General features: G+C 42.3%; 1 protein-coding gene across 1 annotated transcript in view; it reads right to left on the bottom strand.

Annotated features, from left to right (window-relative positions):
- Window positions 1–17,915, bottom strand: part of TRMT1L (tRNA methyltransferase 1L) — a 56,097-nt gene that overhangs the window by 7,276 nt on the left and 30,906 nt on the right. The window contains 8 exon segments of the mRNA XM_074961134.1: window positions 440–499; window positions 1,292–1,458; window positions 2,348–2,426; window positions 5,777–5,964; window positions 9,090–9,302; window positions 11,259–11,508; window positions 12,770–12,849; window positions 16,515–16,638. Coding sequence (XP_074817235.1) covers window positions 440–499; window positions 1,292–1,458; window positions 2,348–2,426; window positions 5,777–5,964; window positions 9,090–9,302; window positions 11,259–11,508; window positions 12,770–12,849; window positions 16,515–16,638 — 1,161 coding nt within the window.

A 17,915-nucleotide genomic window follows, 5' to 3' on the forward strand; every position in this document is an offset into this window, starting at 1 on the left:
ACCACTTCTGGGGGGAAAAAATCCCTCATTCCTTAAAAGCTGAAGGGATCTGAAATCTAGTCTAGTTTAATAGATAATTCTAAAGTTTTCTGTAACTTTCTTCCATAGGAACCAAGGACTGCACAGATAAACTAGACTTGCAAAGGTACATAGTGCACTTCATGCAATAATGGCTCTTTGTCTTTCCCAGCAAATACTAGTTTGGGTAAAGATACAATATTTTTAAAGTTTCATTAATCTTTACTGGAGGTGAACCACTGAGCACATTCATTTAAAAAAAAAAAAAAAACTTTAAAAAGTTGGGGCAATCACAAGCCAAGGTTACAAAAACCATTCTATCCCCACCTTTAACACCCCATCCCTCCTTCATTGACTGTGGTTATCTGCTAGCACAAACCACAAGGGGTGTGCATGCAGTTGTGATGGATGAACTACATACCTTGTACCACATAGTAGTCAGCTGCAGTATCTGGTGTTTTAATAAAGACGCCACATTCTTCTAGAATACAAAAGTCAAAATTACATCTGAAGTGTAACAAAACATTTTAAATAGATTTTATTTTGCTACCTTATAAAGGGATCCACAAAAATTTGAAAGGGCAAAACCCCAAACTTTCTAGACAAAGTAAAAGGTGTAAAAATGATAGAGGCAAAAGGATAGGTAATGGGTTATGGAAACTTTCACTAAACATTATCAGTTTGAATCTGGCATAGGACAATATTCAAGTAAAATTACTATATGGTGATTTATCTGAAGTGAACTGGTAGCCTCTAGTCTGTTCTTATTAGAATAGTATCCCACTATAGACAGCCATCTCAATCACCCCCCGCAATTGGCAGTCCCTGTAGAGAAGTCCAGGATTGACTGAGCATGAAGGGCAGAGTTCCATCTCACTCAGAAGGGAGGAACTTCCCTCTCAGGGCTGCAGTACGAAGGCTAGCATATGGGAAGCTTCTGCTACTGCTGCCTGTTTTGTGAATAAATTGGACTACAGGACTGTCAGCGTGGCACCTTGTGTCAGCACTGGTTTACTTAATGTAGGATTTTTCCATACTGGTTCAAGTCTAGCACCCTGTGTCGAGCAGGCCTTAACAGCAGAGGTTTAAAGAGTATGACAAAAGCCCCATAATATGGCAAGACTGTTGTCCCATGCTTTGTGATAGGGAACATGTTCCTAATCTTCTTTTAACATGCACTGCTGTAGTTACTTTTGCTCAAGAAATTTTCAGTTGGTTTTAGACATTTAAAAATCCCATGAGTTTTTGTAAGCAACTTGCCATTTTATCTCACCTTGTTTGTTCTGGCTGGCAGGACCATGGATTGAAAACTGTTTTAGAGTTGTACATTCTGCTTCACAGATTAATGTCTTTACAAGTGGCTGAATCTCATCCAAGCCGTGCTGAACAGCTTCAAACAGCATTCTTCTGAGGAATCCAGTGTTAAAGAGGGACCCTGACCTGGACAGTGCAATAGAATGCCAGTGAAAATAAGGAGACTGGTGTATGACAAAGTATTTTGATTTATAGCAAAAGGCCTTTGCTCCTTTAGAAGTGGATTCCACAAACTGAGTAGCTGCTGAACTATACTTATATTAACAGGGTACATAGTTTGTGATACAAATAAAATTATTTTTGTTTTAGGTAGTGGCAGTTCAGAGTCATGGCTTGAAAGCTAAGATCTTATGAGTGTTAAGCCCAGTTCTGCCACTGACTTACTGTGTCAACTGGGGCAAAGTCACTTCATCTCATTTCCCCACGTGTAAAATGGGAATGATACCCATATCACAGGGATGCACTGTCAAAATTAGGGTGGTGTACTAATAGTATTTAGAAATAGTAAAAGCAGGGCTAGTGCAAAGGATTAGTTCTGTTTCTATAATCTAGTTCTGAAATGCTCACATTTAAATTTAACTATTCTTTCAATCCGAAAAACCAAGGATAAACATCATTGCTGTTTACCATTTAACAGTTCAAGTTATTTTATACTACTGGAAGTACATAGGTATTTGATATTATGTAAATGCACACCAAGTTAGTTATCAATTACAGTTCAATGTATACTAGTTCTCTGGTCGCAAAACATCAAGCTACTCAGCCAGATTCTCCTGTGCAGTGTAATTGTTTTAAGATGTCCAGGATGTGAAACTGAAAACTAGTTCACTATTGTTTATTTAGTAAACTCACTGCTTGCTGTCTACCAATCTGACTAGGAAAACTCATTTTTTTTTATTACTCAGCTCTCCAATTAAATAACCAGCTGCCAAGGCCATCTCAGTTGCTAGCTATAAACTTACTGCTTTATGAACAAACAAGCTTTCACTTTTGTTAGGCTGTGTGCTGTACCTACCACAGAGGACCAAGCTCTACTGCTGTCTTCCCAGGCATACTGCCATGGCAGTCACAAGATAGTTGCCGGTAAGGGTTTTCTGTTACAGAAAACAGAATTAAAGTGAGTTCTATAGATTAAGTTATTTCAAAATACAAACAAAATGAAAGATGTTTTAGATACTAGAAATGTTGCACCCACCAAGAAGTGATTCTGCCTCAGTAGAGGTATTTAATAGGATGAGCAACATCAGAACCCAAAATACACAAACAACTGTAAAAATGCCTGAGACACTAACTTTTATTATTGTTGTCACAAGTTACTAACTCTGGTGTCCGCTGGAATCTAATGAGGGGCATTGTAACTTTAGTTATTTTTAAGTTAAAATAAAACAAACCCAGAGCTCCATATTACTTGGTATGTATTTTAAATAACTGCTTCTAGCTAGTGGGTTAGAACTTTTCACTGCAAAAACAAGTTTAAACTAAAAAAGCTTTTCAAGAAAAATTGTATCATGCAAAAAATTGTTAAAATTATGGTTGCCTATGTGCACAAAATTCAGTTGAATCGTAGCATTTTCATGACAGCCATAGCTCAGCTCCCTTGCACATATGTACTAGGTTGAAGGACTCTGAATGCTGTTAATTTGTCCATTTAAAATCTCAGCTATAACACTGCACCTATACAGGTGACAATTTTATTTCTATTCTTAAGAATGAAAGAAAATGTGACACTTATTGCAGTCTAATGCTCACATAGCCAAAAAATGCATCATTGTCTTAAGGAGGTGTTAATACCTTAACAGCCCAAGACATTGGGCCCTTAAAGTACAATGAGAAATAAGATAGGATTAGACATTCAAATAAGATACAGCTAAACAACTGGATGTACTCTGGAGCTTCACAACTCAATACATTCTCAAACTGCAGAATAATCTTGTGTACACTATCTGTATATACCAAACTGTTCCTAAAAATATCTCAGATATGCAAAAGGCATGTGTCTTCATTAAGAACTAAATATTTGATTTATCTGAAGTTTGAGTAGTAAAGATCTTTGGGAAAATACTCAGTGAATTTTTTTTTTTTACATCTCAAAAACATGGCAGATTTTTTGTTAACACCCTTTTTTCCTAACCTTACCCCTCCAACAAAACAACCAACCACCACCAGTGCGGTAGAGAAGCAGTATGAGAAATTCCAACAGAGTAATTTTCCAGAAAGTTTTAAGACAAATGCACATTTTGACTTTTGTCTAAATCATGACAGGTCTAAATGACCGAAGTACCATATTCATGTTCCACGTAGAAAAAGGCTCCTTGACTAGAGGGAACATATGAATTAATAGTCGTTTTAGATACTTTGAAACAGTAGAGTGGGAAAAAAAACAAAGGGCTTTGAACAGGTGGATGATATGCAAAGACACCTGCTAAATGTACTCTGATGGATAGACCCAATTGTTTCAAAAGACAGCAGATAGTAGGAATACAAAACTCCAAGGGTTCAAAGTACCTCTGAATGGACCATAATGAAAAATGCTTTCACTTAGGCTGTGTAAATCAGTCCTGTGGAAGCCTTTGTGCTCTGGATTAGAATGTCTTGTGCTCCTTTCTCCAGTTTAGTCAGCTAATCTCCATGCTGTCAGAGGCAGAGACACTGGATCCAAGCCTCCGGTCCTGTGAAATGACATCAAGATGGCTTGGAAGTGGTAGAAGGGTATGGAGGGATAAGTGCATCAGAAGTTGGAGTACTAGAACTGATATGCCCAGGCCATTATCAACTGGACCTTGTCCTTTGGCATCTTCCTGAGAACTCTGGGAAATAACAGGATAGGGGTGAAAGGATCCCTTTCTGATCAGCAATGCATCTTCCCTAGGAGCAAAAAACCAGCGGATTGTCATGAGGCGGGATGGGGTAGGCTATTGCCAAAGAAGGGGAGAAGAGGTACAGATCCTTGAAAATCAGTCCAAGACTCTTGACAGCAGCATGAATCCTTCCCTCCTTGATCAGAAGAAAAATGTGCGCTTTCAGTAGCAGTAGGGCATCTCTGCTTCTGGAAACACAGTCTCTTAGAAGAGGCTGGAGCCATCTGGTGGTATGAGTAAGACAAGGGAGGTCTCTGGCTTGAGAAGGGTAGAATCCTTCCTTCCTTCTTGCTCAGAGCTGTGGTATAAAGCTCTAAGGATCAACTTGAAATCATTCAGAAAGGATAATTTCTTGTTCATTGTTGAGTTAAAAACATAATGGCCATCTTAGGTTGACTTACTGTAATCACAGCCCTGAACTCATTTCCGGAGTCCAGGGGTAATTTCTTGGCAGACTGAAAGGTTGTATCCAATTGTATCATATTCTGCCAACAGAGCCTGGTAACTGACTATACAGAACTGTAGGCTAGCTGAGTATATTTTTCTCCCGAAAGAGAGTTTTGATTCCTTATACCAGGGGTGGATGTCACAGTAAGATGCTGTTTAGATTTTTCATGAGCCACTGCCACTACCAGTGATCCCAGGGCAGGATGAATGGAAACATTACTTGAACCCCTTAGGGGCAAAATGACTTCCTCGAGGTGGCTGAAATGGAGGCTGGGGTCTACCAGAGGTCCTTGATCAGTGAGTGCCCTTTTTAATGGGCATTGCTAAATGGCCCTGAGGGAACAGATGAAGAATACTGAATAACAGGGATGTTCCTGGACTATTTCCAATGGAATCTCAGAATCCAATATGTTCTTCGTAGGTTTCTCCATCAAAACCAGCTTCAAACAAGTTTTGCAGTTTTGTGTGTGCACTTGGAGAAAGGTTTACAAATAGTACATTGTCAGTGCTATGAGTCTCCCCTAGACAAAAGATACATTTATTGTGCCAATCATTCAGAGGCACAGGCAGGGTAGGTTTTGAAACCTGGAGACCTAGTCTCAGCCATTAGAGATACCTTGGCCTGGAGGAGACTGAAGAATTTTTATTTTTCTGTGCAAACAGGCCAAATGAAATTTAAGAACAAGAATATAAGAAACTAATTACAACAAGAATGCTGCAGGGAAGCAGTTAGACACAGTGTTGCTTCATCCTGCTGCCACAAGTGGGAAGAGGGAAATGAGGGGCAGTTGAAGCTGCTCTACTCTTTAAGCCCCTGGTGCTGTGGGGTGAGGGCATGCAGGGTGCCATGGGTAGCCTCAATGGATACTGCTTGTCAAAAGATTCGAAGCTTGTGCACCCACACCTACAGTGGGATCCATATAACAATTACTCAAAGAACCCCTTTTAAACTAGAGGATTATAATCAAAATACCTTCTCCTTTATGTGTATGACCATTATCACAATGCTATATGAGAAATATTTCTAGTGAAAGCAAGTATTTTTACATGTTGGAACTTACCACGTGCCTAACATAGGTACATACAATAAACATGCAGGGATTATACCTTTAAAAGAAACCCAAGGAAAATAGATTTACCTTCCACCATATTACCCTCCTGAAAAATCCTCTCCTCACACCACTGGCAGTGGATAAGATACCGAATTTTCTTGACTGAATCATCTGCAGGAGATGGTCCCCTCAAAACTCTCACCACTACTAGGACAAAGTGTTCTAGAGCTACTGCAAGCAAAACTTCAATGCCTTTGTTACATCGAGCTGCAGCTCTACAAAAGCAAAAAGATAGCATATTACCATAGGAATTCAACAAAGACTAATTTTCCCAGCTGTTCCACCATGTGCAATATATATATTTATGATCATCCATTGTTTGGAAAAATCCTACACTATCTATAAACAGCCTCCACTTAGACTGTTGGCTCTGAAGGGCAGGGGTCATTTTTTTGTTCTGTTTGTATAGAGCCTAGCACAGAGGTGGGCAAACTATGGCCCGCCGGACTGTCCTGCTCAGCACCTCCTGGCTGGGGAGGCTAGCCCCCGGCCCCTCCCCTGCTGTTCCTGCTCCCCCGCGCGGGCAGTGCGGCTTGTACCCACCCACCTCCCTGGCTTTCCAATGAGCCTGTCCTGCCGCTCTGAACAGCATGGTAAGGGGGCAGCGGGGGTTGGATAAGGGGCAGGAGGTCCCAGGGGGCAGTCAGGGGACAGGGAGCCGTTGGATGGGATGGAGGTTTGGAGGGATGGGGGAGGCGGTTAGGAGACAGGGAGCAGGGGGGTCGGATAGGGGGTGGGGCCTCGGGAGAGTGGGGGGGTCCCTGGGAGGGGGGGGACAGGGAGCAGGGGGGGTTGGATAGGGTGTGGGGTCCTGGGAGGGGGCGTTCAGGGGACAAGGAGTGGGAGGAGGGGGGTTGGATGGGTCAGGAGTCCCAGAGGGGGCGTGTCAGGGGGCATGGGTGTGGATAGGGGTTGGGGCAGTCAGGGGACAGGGAGCGGGAGGGTTGGATAGGAGTGGGGGGTTAGACAGGAGTGGGCGGTTAGATGGGGTAGTCAGGGGACAAGGAACGGGGGGGGGGGTTGGATGGGTCAGGGGTTCTGAGGGGGGCGGTCAGGGGGCAGGAAGTGGGAGGGGGCGGATAGGGGGCCGGGGCCAGGCTGTTTGCGGAGGCACAGCCTTCCCTACCCAGCCCTCCATACCATTTGACAACCCCAATGTGGCCCTCGGGCCAAAAAGTTTGCCCACCCCTGGCCTAGCACAATAGGGTGCTGGTCCATGACTTGGTTCCTCGATGCCGAGAAGACTTGGAAGGATAGACTTGGAAGGAAAGATTATAGAAAGTAAATAAGTAGATCTAAGTTAAATGAAGACTAAGGGGAGATAAATCACTAGCTACTAGTATCTGAACGGGTATACACCAAGAAAAGACAGGTTTCAGAGTAGCAGCCATGTTAGTCTGTATTCGCGAAAAGAAAAGGAGTATTTGTGGCACCTCAGAGACTAACGTTAGTCTCTAAGGTGCCACAAGTACTCCTTTTCTTTTTACCAAGAAAAGAGGAATCCCTTAGGGTACTTTGGAGGGGTGTAATTAGAAGCAAGGTGAAAATTAGCAAGGAAAATTTAGCTTGACACTCTGGAAAAGTTATTCCAATATGAGGTCTCAGCCTGCGGTGTGGTTTTACAGGGACAGATGAAACCCTTAGTGCTAGAATCAGTTAAAAGTTAAATGGGATATAGCACTGGAGAATATGCTATAGGGAATAAGCTAGCATGGGCAAGGAGCTGGACAAGACAATCTAAACAGGTCCAATTTAATATAATTGACTATGGAGTCTGTAACAGGGTAGCTTGCTCTGTGGGTTGGAGAGCATAGGACTAAACCAGCCTGATTACAGAATGAGTCCCACTTGAGGGGAATGAGGCTTAAGTGATGATAAAGCCCAACTGGGGAAAGGGCTGGAGAAAGAACCAGGCAGAAAGCTCAGACAGTAAGGAAAAGTTCTACAGGCATGAAGGCCCATGAGAGACCCAGACCAAAAAGGGAAGAGTCTGGAAAAGTTCTCCCTGTAGAGAGGCCTGGGAAAGATCCTGTTTATGCAGGGACAAAATGGACATACCCAAAGGAGAACTTAAGAGACTATGTAGGAAGTGGCCCATGGAAAACTGTAGCTCAGGTAAGGGAGCAGACCTATCTGTTCAGTACAGGACCCCTGGACCGCAACCTAGAGTAGAGGGTGGGATTGGGTCCCCTACTGGCTCCAAGGAAAGGGGCATATAAAGCCTTCCACAATGGTTATTGAGCCCAGCAAGGGGGCTACAGGCCCTGTCGAAAACAGGGTGAGGAAGAACTCTACAGAGGGGGAAGGATTTTTGTTTGTGTTAAAAATATTTTGGAGACTCTTAGTTTGGATGACTATGACCCAAGAAAGGGTGTATTTAAGATGGTGACCCAGCAAGAAGGCCAAGTTTCTGATAGAGAAACCACCACAGTGCTGGAGTGTGCTGCCATGCTACTCCTGGCCACAAGGGGGCACCTAGCAGTGAGTGGATTCGTTTACATAGTCTCAAGATCTTTCACACCTAATCTCCCACTCACTCTTCCCTGAACTGATTGTTCCATTATCTTGATCTGGGTTTGTATGTCTTGATTTAGTGTCCAAACCCCCAACTTTCACTTCTGAGTACACTTATGAAGTCACTGGGAATATTTGTATGAGAAAGGACTAATATTGTGAACAGGGTTTGCAGGACAGGCACTATATCATATTTGCTTTGTAAGTAGATTTACTTGTAGGTAGTAGATTTACAGCACCAGATTATTATGGTTAAGGAAAAAAAATGTTTAACCTGTGAAAAATTTAGCCACACTGCGTTTATTGTTTGTAAACACTTGAGGATAGGGGGCCTAGATTTTGGAGTGAATATCTGTTTGCTAGTTATGAAATATACTGTGAAAGTTGACACTAATGAGTTTATTTCCATTTAAAGCAAATCTAATTTAATGCTCTTTCCCACAGATAATTAATTGCTTTAATAGCTTCTGAAGTATTTATAAAGGCTTAGGCAGCATTAAATCACCACTAAATGAAAAAGGAACTTAAAATCTTCAGATATTCAAGTTTGCATTATATTACCTTTTCTTTCTGAAGATTAATAATACACTCCGTACCCATTTGCCATCTTGCCAGGCACTTCAGTTTAAAATACTTAAATTGTTCTATAGTAGTGAACTTGAAATCAAGTACAAAATTGATATTTCAATGCCTAATTTGTAGAGCTTAAGGAATTCTGAAAAGCAAAGACACACAACTTGCTTTAGCAATCACCAAAAGCATGCATTAGCAATCCTCTTCTACCAGAGCTTAAGAGCTGACCACGATTTCTGTGTTTTAATAGTACCTTGCCACAGCAGCAACTACTATTCTAGCTGCCAGTTCCTTGAAGTACTCCGTTCTGACAACGTTACAGCCGTAGTGACGCTGGGCCACATGCTGAGCTTTTGCATACAGAGAACAGATGTCTGTGGATGTCACTGATACTATTCCAAGATTTCTTACATTTCTGAATGCAGAATCCAGGTAGTTCACAGCTGTTCCAAATGGGTCCAGGTGTCTAAAAACAAAATATACACTGAGAAGCATCTCTGGTACATAACTACTTAGCTTTCAAGCTATCCGAGAAAAAAATGGTTTAAAAAAATCCTCACCCATAACATCTGAAGTAAAATAAAAACAGAATTTGATTTTACAACACACCTTCCATACCTTCCAACATGCCCAAATAATTTATAAAGCAACAAATTTAGAGGGGGCAGGCAGTACATGTTGAGTAATGCAACAGTCATCACACATCCAGCACAATCTCTCTCACATCCTAGCACACTGGATAATTGAACTAAGAAGAATACTGGCCAAGATACCGGTGTTTATTTTGAAAGACAGGAGAATATACAAATAAACTAACTCCCACTGAATTCAACTGGTTTGTGGATGTTCAGCAACTCTAAGAATCAGACCACTTATTTTGATGTCTATGTATAGATTTAGTGCCTGCATTTGGGCACTAACATTTGAATATTTTGGCCACCAATTCTAATTAAATCAGCTATGCTATTTAAGAATGGATTACAATAAGTGATCCATAAACATGCGGCTTTATTAAAAACTACATGCACAGATATGAATTTCAAATTAGCTAAAATTACAGAAAAAATATTCTTATATTTCATTTTTCCCCAAACAGACACAGTTATACCAAAAATCCACAAGTCTGGCCTAAAATGTTCATATACATTGTGAGGCAAACCTGCAGCCAAACCAGAGCTGCTCACTCAGCTGCCGTGACTTCCCCCTCCAGCAGAGCCTGCAGTGACTTCTCACCACGGATCCTAGAAATTCCTTTGCCATGGAAAAATCCAGAATTTGTGTTTTTACAGTCTTTAGTTTTTACATTTTGTAAAAAATGAAAAACTGGGTTCTACTGTACATGTTATCTGAGCCTCCATTATCCAGCTCTCTGTATTAACCGAACCAGAGCTTAAAGCCAGAGCCCTGGATGGAGGGGCTTGGGTTGTCAGCCCCGGTGGCTGTGCTTCCTATTGTGATTAGGGAAACTAAAGTTCAGCATTTCATTATAATCATGGGAAAAACACTGATTTTCATGGGGGTTTTTTTATTGGAGAATTTTGAGGGTTTTTTATCATGGAAAACTAGAATCCCTGCTCATCATTCAGGCATGCTGCAGCAACTCAATTGCAGGGATTCATCCCATAAGCAAAGCCTCAGCACTAACGCAGGCTGCAGCAGCCTATTCCTGGGCAGAGCCTGGGTCAGGTGACCCCCAGGCACAGGTATTTCACTGATCCTGCCTGAGCAGCAAGTTAGTCTGTACAACAGCACTACTCAGCCAGGAATCCTCCTGCTGCCTTGCAGTGTTAGTGTCATTAGGCTTTCAGCCTTCCCTTGATCCAGTTCCTGTTCCTGCCCCAGCCTTGCCCCAGCCCACTTCAGCCTTGCCCATTCCTTACTCTGACCTTGCTCTAGCCCTGCCCTTGCCTCCTGACCCTTGGACTAACTCCAATACAGCTTCAACCTTTGGCCTGCATCCAGACTCCAACTATGATCCTGATTTGGCTTGTCTATAGACTCTGACATCAGTTCTGACCCACAGCCTATCCCTGGACCCTGATTTCAGCGCTATCCTGGTCCTGACTCTCTGGCTGACTTCGACCTTGGTACCTGTTCTCAACCATGGCTCCAACCACCAGGCCTGACCACCTAGAACACAGCACCCAACACACATTACCTGGGTGCTTATTTTCCACTTTGGATGCCAGAAGGACTTAAACGTTTTCCCAGTGATTATTTTTTAAAAGATTTAAAATTGTCTCTATTTACGTAGCACTTCAGTTGCTACAATTAAACTTTTAATAAGCAAATAACCAGCCGCTGTTCGTTGTCTCATCCATTCAGACTTCTCTAAATAATCACTGGGGCAAAAATTAAATTACAGTCAAGATCAAAGCACCGAGTAAAGACAAACTTGTATTAGCAAACACTCTTCACTTACATAAAATCGAAGGATCTCAAGTGCATTATGACATTAGCATCCATTTTTGTCACTTCAATAATGCCTACATTTTCCTCTCCTTCTTCCATAGTTTCATCACAGTCGTCCTCTTCCTTAGTATTCATCATCACCTTCATCTTGTTTAAATGGCAGTTTTCCTGAATCATTGTCACGGAATTTTCATTGAAATCATTAATTGTAACCTTCACAGAATTTCCAAGGTGCTTTGCCCACTGTAATCCCATTATACCTGAGGAGAAAGGCAAGCGCATAATTTTATGGTTGGTTGCATGCAATAGAATAAAGGCCTGGTTCTTGATCCCCTTAACTTCAATAAAAACACAATCAAACCCTAAATGTGCATAATACAGAAATGTGATCCATACACAGGCTTTCATCGTGCAAGAACTCTGTTGACAAACTCCAGCATTTGTGTGAAGACTCACTGAAGTCTATATGGGTACAAGGGTTTGCCTACCCAATTCTCATTACAAGGTAAGTGCCATAGATATAAAAATGCTCTATGTACTGTGAAACAAATTGGACCTCAGATCTGTAGGAAGTCCCCTGGGCTTATGCAACACTCTAATACAGTAGACTGGAATTTCCGTGGCAGAGCAAGATTTAAAAAAAAAAACCTCAGTTTAATTTAACTGAATGAAACAGGAAAATTAACATTTTAACTAATATAGCAGTCCTTGTTAGTCTGATATTAAATTGTTTTTATGCTGCTCCTAAATTTTAAATTTTTGATGTGTTGCAGATATTTGTAACAACAATAGGTGACTGTATTGTAAAAATTGTTGTGGGGGGAAAACAGGAGGTTTTGATAGCTGGATAGGAGGCAGTTAAGACTTTTGGTGTGGCTTGGAATTGTGCAATAAACACATTAGCAGGACGTGAACTGCTGAGCATTTTTAGCATAAATGTTGCATTTAAATTTTTGTCTTCAGGTTTTAGAACTAACACCTGATTGAGATCATGGGGACAGTTCACACCTCTCCAATCTATTGTTTCACTGTCTACAGATTCAGGAAGACACCACCATATAGGTTTACATTAATTTCATGGTCAGGATTCTTCTTTATAAATATAGAGACTGTAAACAATTTTTTAAATGAAAGTTTGGATTCAGTGGCACTGTTCTACGACTAGGGGTTGATTCTGAAGCCAAACTCCACAGCAATCGAATCAGAATACATGGGACCTTGGACATAACTCATCAAGTTAAGATGCACGGTATTTCACGCACTTTAAAATGTAAAAATTCTTCCTTTTGAGCATCAGTAACTTCATCTCAAAGATATTTATGGTCCTTTTACACATCTAGAGCCAAATCCTGAACTCGGGGAAACACACAAGGAAGTCAAAAGGAGTCTGCCTAAGCAAGGACCACATAATACTTAAATATACAATGTCGATTTCTCATGAGAGGGACTTGCTACAAATTGTAAAATAAAATTCGAGATTTAAAGAAAGTAAAATGAGATTCCAAAAGTTTGTTTATTTACCGGTGGCCCCAAATGCATCCAAACATTCTAAGGGGTTCCGTTCTTCAGCCAAAACAGCTAATGCACAGAATATCAGTTGCCTAGAAGATAAAAAGGTGTATAATAAAGTTTAGAGTATGTATTTCACATATTTTTGTTTCTTCCATCTTAGGGTATGTCTACACTACCCGCCGGATCGGCGGGCAGCGATCAATCCAGCGGGGTCGATTTATTGTGTCTAGTCTAGATGGGATAAATCGATCCCCGAGCGCTCTCCCGTCGACTCCTGTACTCCACCACCATGAGAGGCGCAGACAGAGTCAACGGGGGAGTGGCAGCAGCCGACACCATAGCGAAGACACCGCGGTGAGCAGGTCTAAATAAGTCGACTTCAGCTACATTATTCACATAGCTGAAGTTGCGGAACTTAGATCGATTTCCTCCCCCCCGCACGGTAGACCAGTGCTTAGGGTAATTTGTTCCAGCAACAGGTTTTGCAATAACTGAGCTTAACAGCCACCAGAAGGTTTTCTAAACCTTTTACTACCTTAAACAGCATTTGTAGGTCTCAGAGTACTCAAATATTCTTAAATTAATTCCAATGATAACTTTCTAGGAGTGCTGACTTTAACACTTATCCATGGAGCACTGAGATATAAAACACCACCGTATCATGGTTTCTTACTATGATCAGTGAGTCCACGTAGCAGGCAAATTTGGTATGCAGCCTAATTGTTTGGGCATTTAAAGTATCAACTGCTGGCCTAAGGGCTTGTCTTCTTGTACCGCTGCAGTGCTTTAGTGAAGATACTACTATGCCAACAAGACAGCGTCTGCATAGCTATTGCCTCTCAGGGTGGTGGATTAACTATGTTAATGTGAGAAGTTGTCCCGTCGACACAGCGGTGCCTAAATCGGGGGTTAGGTCGGTATAACTATGTCACTCAAGGGTGTGCATTTTTCACACCCCTAAGTGACGTAGTTACACCAATATAAATTTGTAGTTTATACCTGGCCTAAGAGTTTGTAGTGGAATGGAATCCTTCACAGTGTGGCAAAAAAGTAGTATGAAAGATAAGAACTTGAGATTCCACTTGCCGGTTAGACACCACTGACTGGGGTTCAAGAGAATATGCTGTTTGTTTGGGGTTTATGCTGCTTTCTATAGGAAGTTAATGTGCTCTGTGAAAGAACAGATGAGAGATTACTGGTGGTGGGTTTGGTTTTTTTAAACCATTCACTGCTAATAACAGCTGTCTGGAAATAACCATCAGTCTTCCTAGACTGACCTGAGAAATTTCCCCAGACAGATTCAAAATTATCTTTGGCAGTGTTCCTTCTGGAGAAGGACCCTGATAATGACTGAAGGGTAGTTGAACTTCAGTGTTTCAGGGAACAGGCTTTGGTGTTGCAGCAATAGGATGAGGTTATGATTTTTCTGAGGACGAAATGACTACCCACTCTACTGACATTAAAACGAGTGATGTGAAGAGGAGCTAGAGCAGAGGTGGGCAAACTACAGCCCGCGGGCCACATCCAGCCCGCAGAACTGTCCTGCCCGGCTCTTGAGCTCCCGGCTGGGTGTTGGATCATATTAAAGAAGTTCTGTATTAAAATCACAAATGAGTTTGATTCCCCAGAGTTTAAATTCCAGGGTATTACTAATTAAGAGGTCTCTTGGGTTTTGGTACTGTTTCTCTCCCTCTATGTGTGAAACTTGCAAGCTGCTAATTGCGTTAGTACATTCTAAGACAGAGTCTGTTCTCAAAGCAATTCACAGAGACTCAAAGCAATACTCTAACAACAGAAACAGCACCCAGAGACTCCCCGCCCTTTTGTTGTATTAACAATTGTGATTAAAATAGAGATAGAGGATGTATGTGGATGGATGCTTGGTGTGGATAATAACTGAATGATCAGGGAGGTGCCAGCCTAAGAATCCAGTGTCCATCGGCTGAAGAAGGCGTCAAGTGGAAATAACCAGAGGACCCCCGGAGGGCAGACTGGAATCCACCCAACAGCCTCAAGAATGGGAGAACCAAAGAACAAGATAATTTCTTGGAGCCGTCAGGAATGTGCTATCTGCTGATTGATTCAGCAACAGCATGATGAAGCAATTCCCATAGACTGGCATAGGAAGAAATTCCTATAAAAATAGACTCTAAAAAGTGAGAACTTTGGGGTCTGATTCTGCAAACCAACTTCCAGGAGCATCAGATGAGCATCTGACAAGGCCCTGCTCCCTCCTCATGTCCAGGCCACCTGGCCAGTGGCTTGGCATGAGCAACTCTAAGGCTGGTAACTATGATGACAACCTTGCAGAACCTCTGTGTGTGTGTGTGTGTGTGTGTGTGAATGTGTGAATAAATATGAGATTGAATGGAATGTTATAGCTATAACTAACTGCTTACTATGATAACAACCTTGCAGAACCTGTGTGTGTGAGTATGAATGAATGAGTGAATAAAGATGAGATTGAATGGAATGTTACAGCTGTAACTAACTGCTTACTATGATTCTTTCTGTATTCACAATAAATGTGGTATTTTGCCTTTTTCCCTTTAATAAGATCCTGCTGGTTTTTAATTTATTGGTACAACATGGGGAGGCTAGCCCCCAGCCCCTCCCCTACTATACCCCCTCCCCCGCAGCCTCAGTGCACTGCGCCACCAGTGCGGGAGGCTGCACAGCGGGGACAGGGGAGAGCAGGAAGGGAGGCTCATCTACAGTCTCAGGGGAGCAGGTGGGCGGTGCGGGTGGTGGGAGCGCGGCGAACGCGGGCGGAGGACTCAGGAGGAGCACTGGGTAGCCGCGCAGCCGACCGGAGAGAAGCGGCGCTTTGAAGGGGAAACCCGCTGCTTCTCTCTGGCTGCGCCACTGCCCCTGCTCCTCCCGTGTCCTCTGCCTGTGTTTGCAGGGCCACATTTTGAAAGGGGCTTGGGGGGAGGGGGTTGGACGGGGGGGGGTCCCAGGGGCCTGTCAGGGTGCAGGGCAGTCAGGGGGGGTTGGATAGGGGATGGAGTCCCGGGGGGGGTGGTTAGGGGTAGGGGGGCCCCAGGAGGGGGCAGTCGGGGGACAAGGAGTAGGGGAGGTTGGATGGGTCGGGGGTTCTGAAGGGGGAAGTAGGGGGCGGGAAGTGGGAGGGGGTGGATAGGGTTAGGGGAGGCACAGCCTTCCCTACCCGGCCCTCCATACAGTTTTGGAACCCTGATGTGGCCCTCAGGCCAAAAAGTTTGCCCACCCCTGAGCTAGAGGAAAGAATCTACTCCAATAAAGTGGGACCTATAAAAAGGAGTCCTAGGATGTGAGATATGTACGTAGTATGCTCATGCTTTAGCTGTGCTGGAGGAGAGCACTTAAGTGGTGTCTAGTCCTGGGAGCTCACAAAAACTCAAAGGAAAACATTTCACTGAATAGGTTTTTTGAGTCCTCAGGTGTGGTTTATGTTGGTTTTTCCCCCTCAACTCCCACGCTGCTGCATAAGCTAGCATCTTTATTTCCTTAGAAACTGGAACATCTTCCACACACATTTTGTTCTGAAGACCATTTCTGTTGTTTTAGAAAAGTCTTCCCAGCAGTATATAAGGAAGATAGTTCAGTGAGCAAAATTAGAAAAGCATCAAAATGGAGCCTTCCTATATTGGGCATCTTATTTTTATTGCTTGAAAAATGTTATTCCTCTAGATATCATAGTGGGCTGTTTACTGGGATAATTGTTTTAAGTGAGAGCATTTTCATTGCAACCTCTCCCCACTACCCCCCTCACCTGTTGAGTTTCATTTTGGGATTAAAATAGGAATCTGATTTCTGAGGTGTGGAGTAGTTAGGAAGAACTTGTACATCTGTGTCTGCCTCTTTCAGCACTTCATGAGAAGACTTAGGAGCAGAGGCTAAAAAAATATTTTAGGAGAGGAAAGAGAGTTAATGATGATTTGTGAGTATCTGTACATTTTAGCTATAAAATTCAAAAAAGATCTTTCAAATAATTAGGGCCCCAATCCCACTGATACATAACAATGTTAACACATGAAAACCAGCCTATTACAGTTTGGTGCCAGGAAAGGAGATCACAGCTAGTTTATATTCAGGACATTGGCAGACTTGGGGCCAAATTCTACCCTGATTTACATCCTATAAAATGCCATAGTTTCATCATACAAATTTCTTTCATAGAATTACACCCCTTCAAGAACTTGTTCAAGTTGAATAGTATGAGATGCTGCAGGAAATACATTCTCTCATAACAAAAAATACCACTGAGCTTCTGATAGTACTCCAGTCACTTCTTGATAACTAAAAAGACAGAAGGGCTCAAGTCAGTCCAGGATTTCAGAGACCTTCATTTTTACCTGAAAAATTCAGAATAGTTTCTGAAACAAACCATTACTCTCCTACAGGCAGAAAATTGGCTATATACTCTGAACCTTGCAAATGTACCCTCTCTGGCAGTATCACTGAAGACAGGTTTTCTACTTTGCATGCTTGAACATAGAATACTGCCATTTCAATAGAATCATACTAACTGAGAATTGGAGAGAGAATGTATCCATGTGCTGTGTACTCCTTCTACTGCCTTGATCCAGCCTGGACAAGTGAGGTGTCTCACAAATAAGATTTTTTGTAGCTCTGTCTAGGTACTTAGATATCATGGGGATCAGGAACATATAACTGCCTCCCACATTGCTTAGATATTTATATAATTCTCCCCAACCATCCATAAAATTGAAATAAATTGATTAGACTTTTATGGCATTTTAACCAACAGGACTACATTATGAAGAAATGAAAAGGGGAAGGAGCAAAGATGAAGAACTTCACAATTTATACTGTGATTTCCATTTGTCAATCTCAGAATTACACAGGTGTGGAAGTATTATCTCCATTTTGTAGATACGGGAGGGGGGGGAATGAACCATAAAAGTTGAGAGATTGATCCAAGTCCAATAATTAGTGAGAGGATTTGGAATAAAACCCAGATTTCCTAACTCCCAATCCCATATTCAGTTGATTAGATCACCTTTTCCCCCTAAATGAAGAAGAGCATGTTTGTGTGTGTGTGTATATGCGCATGCGTGTGTGTGCACGCGCGCGCATGTACACCAGACCCTCACTAGAACGCGCTTCTATATAGCGCAAATTCGCATATAACACGGTCGCGGCCATGGAT

This window comes from Natator depressus, chromosome 8 (assembly GCF_965152275.1).
Source record: "Natator depressus isolate rNatDep1 chromosome 8, rNatDep2.hap1, whole genome shotgun sequence".
Classification (NCBI taxonomy): Eukaryota; Metazoa; Chordata; order Testudines; family Cheloniidae; genus Natator; species Natator depressus.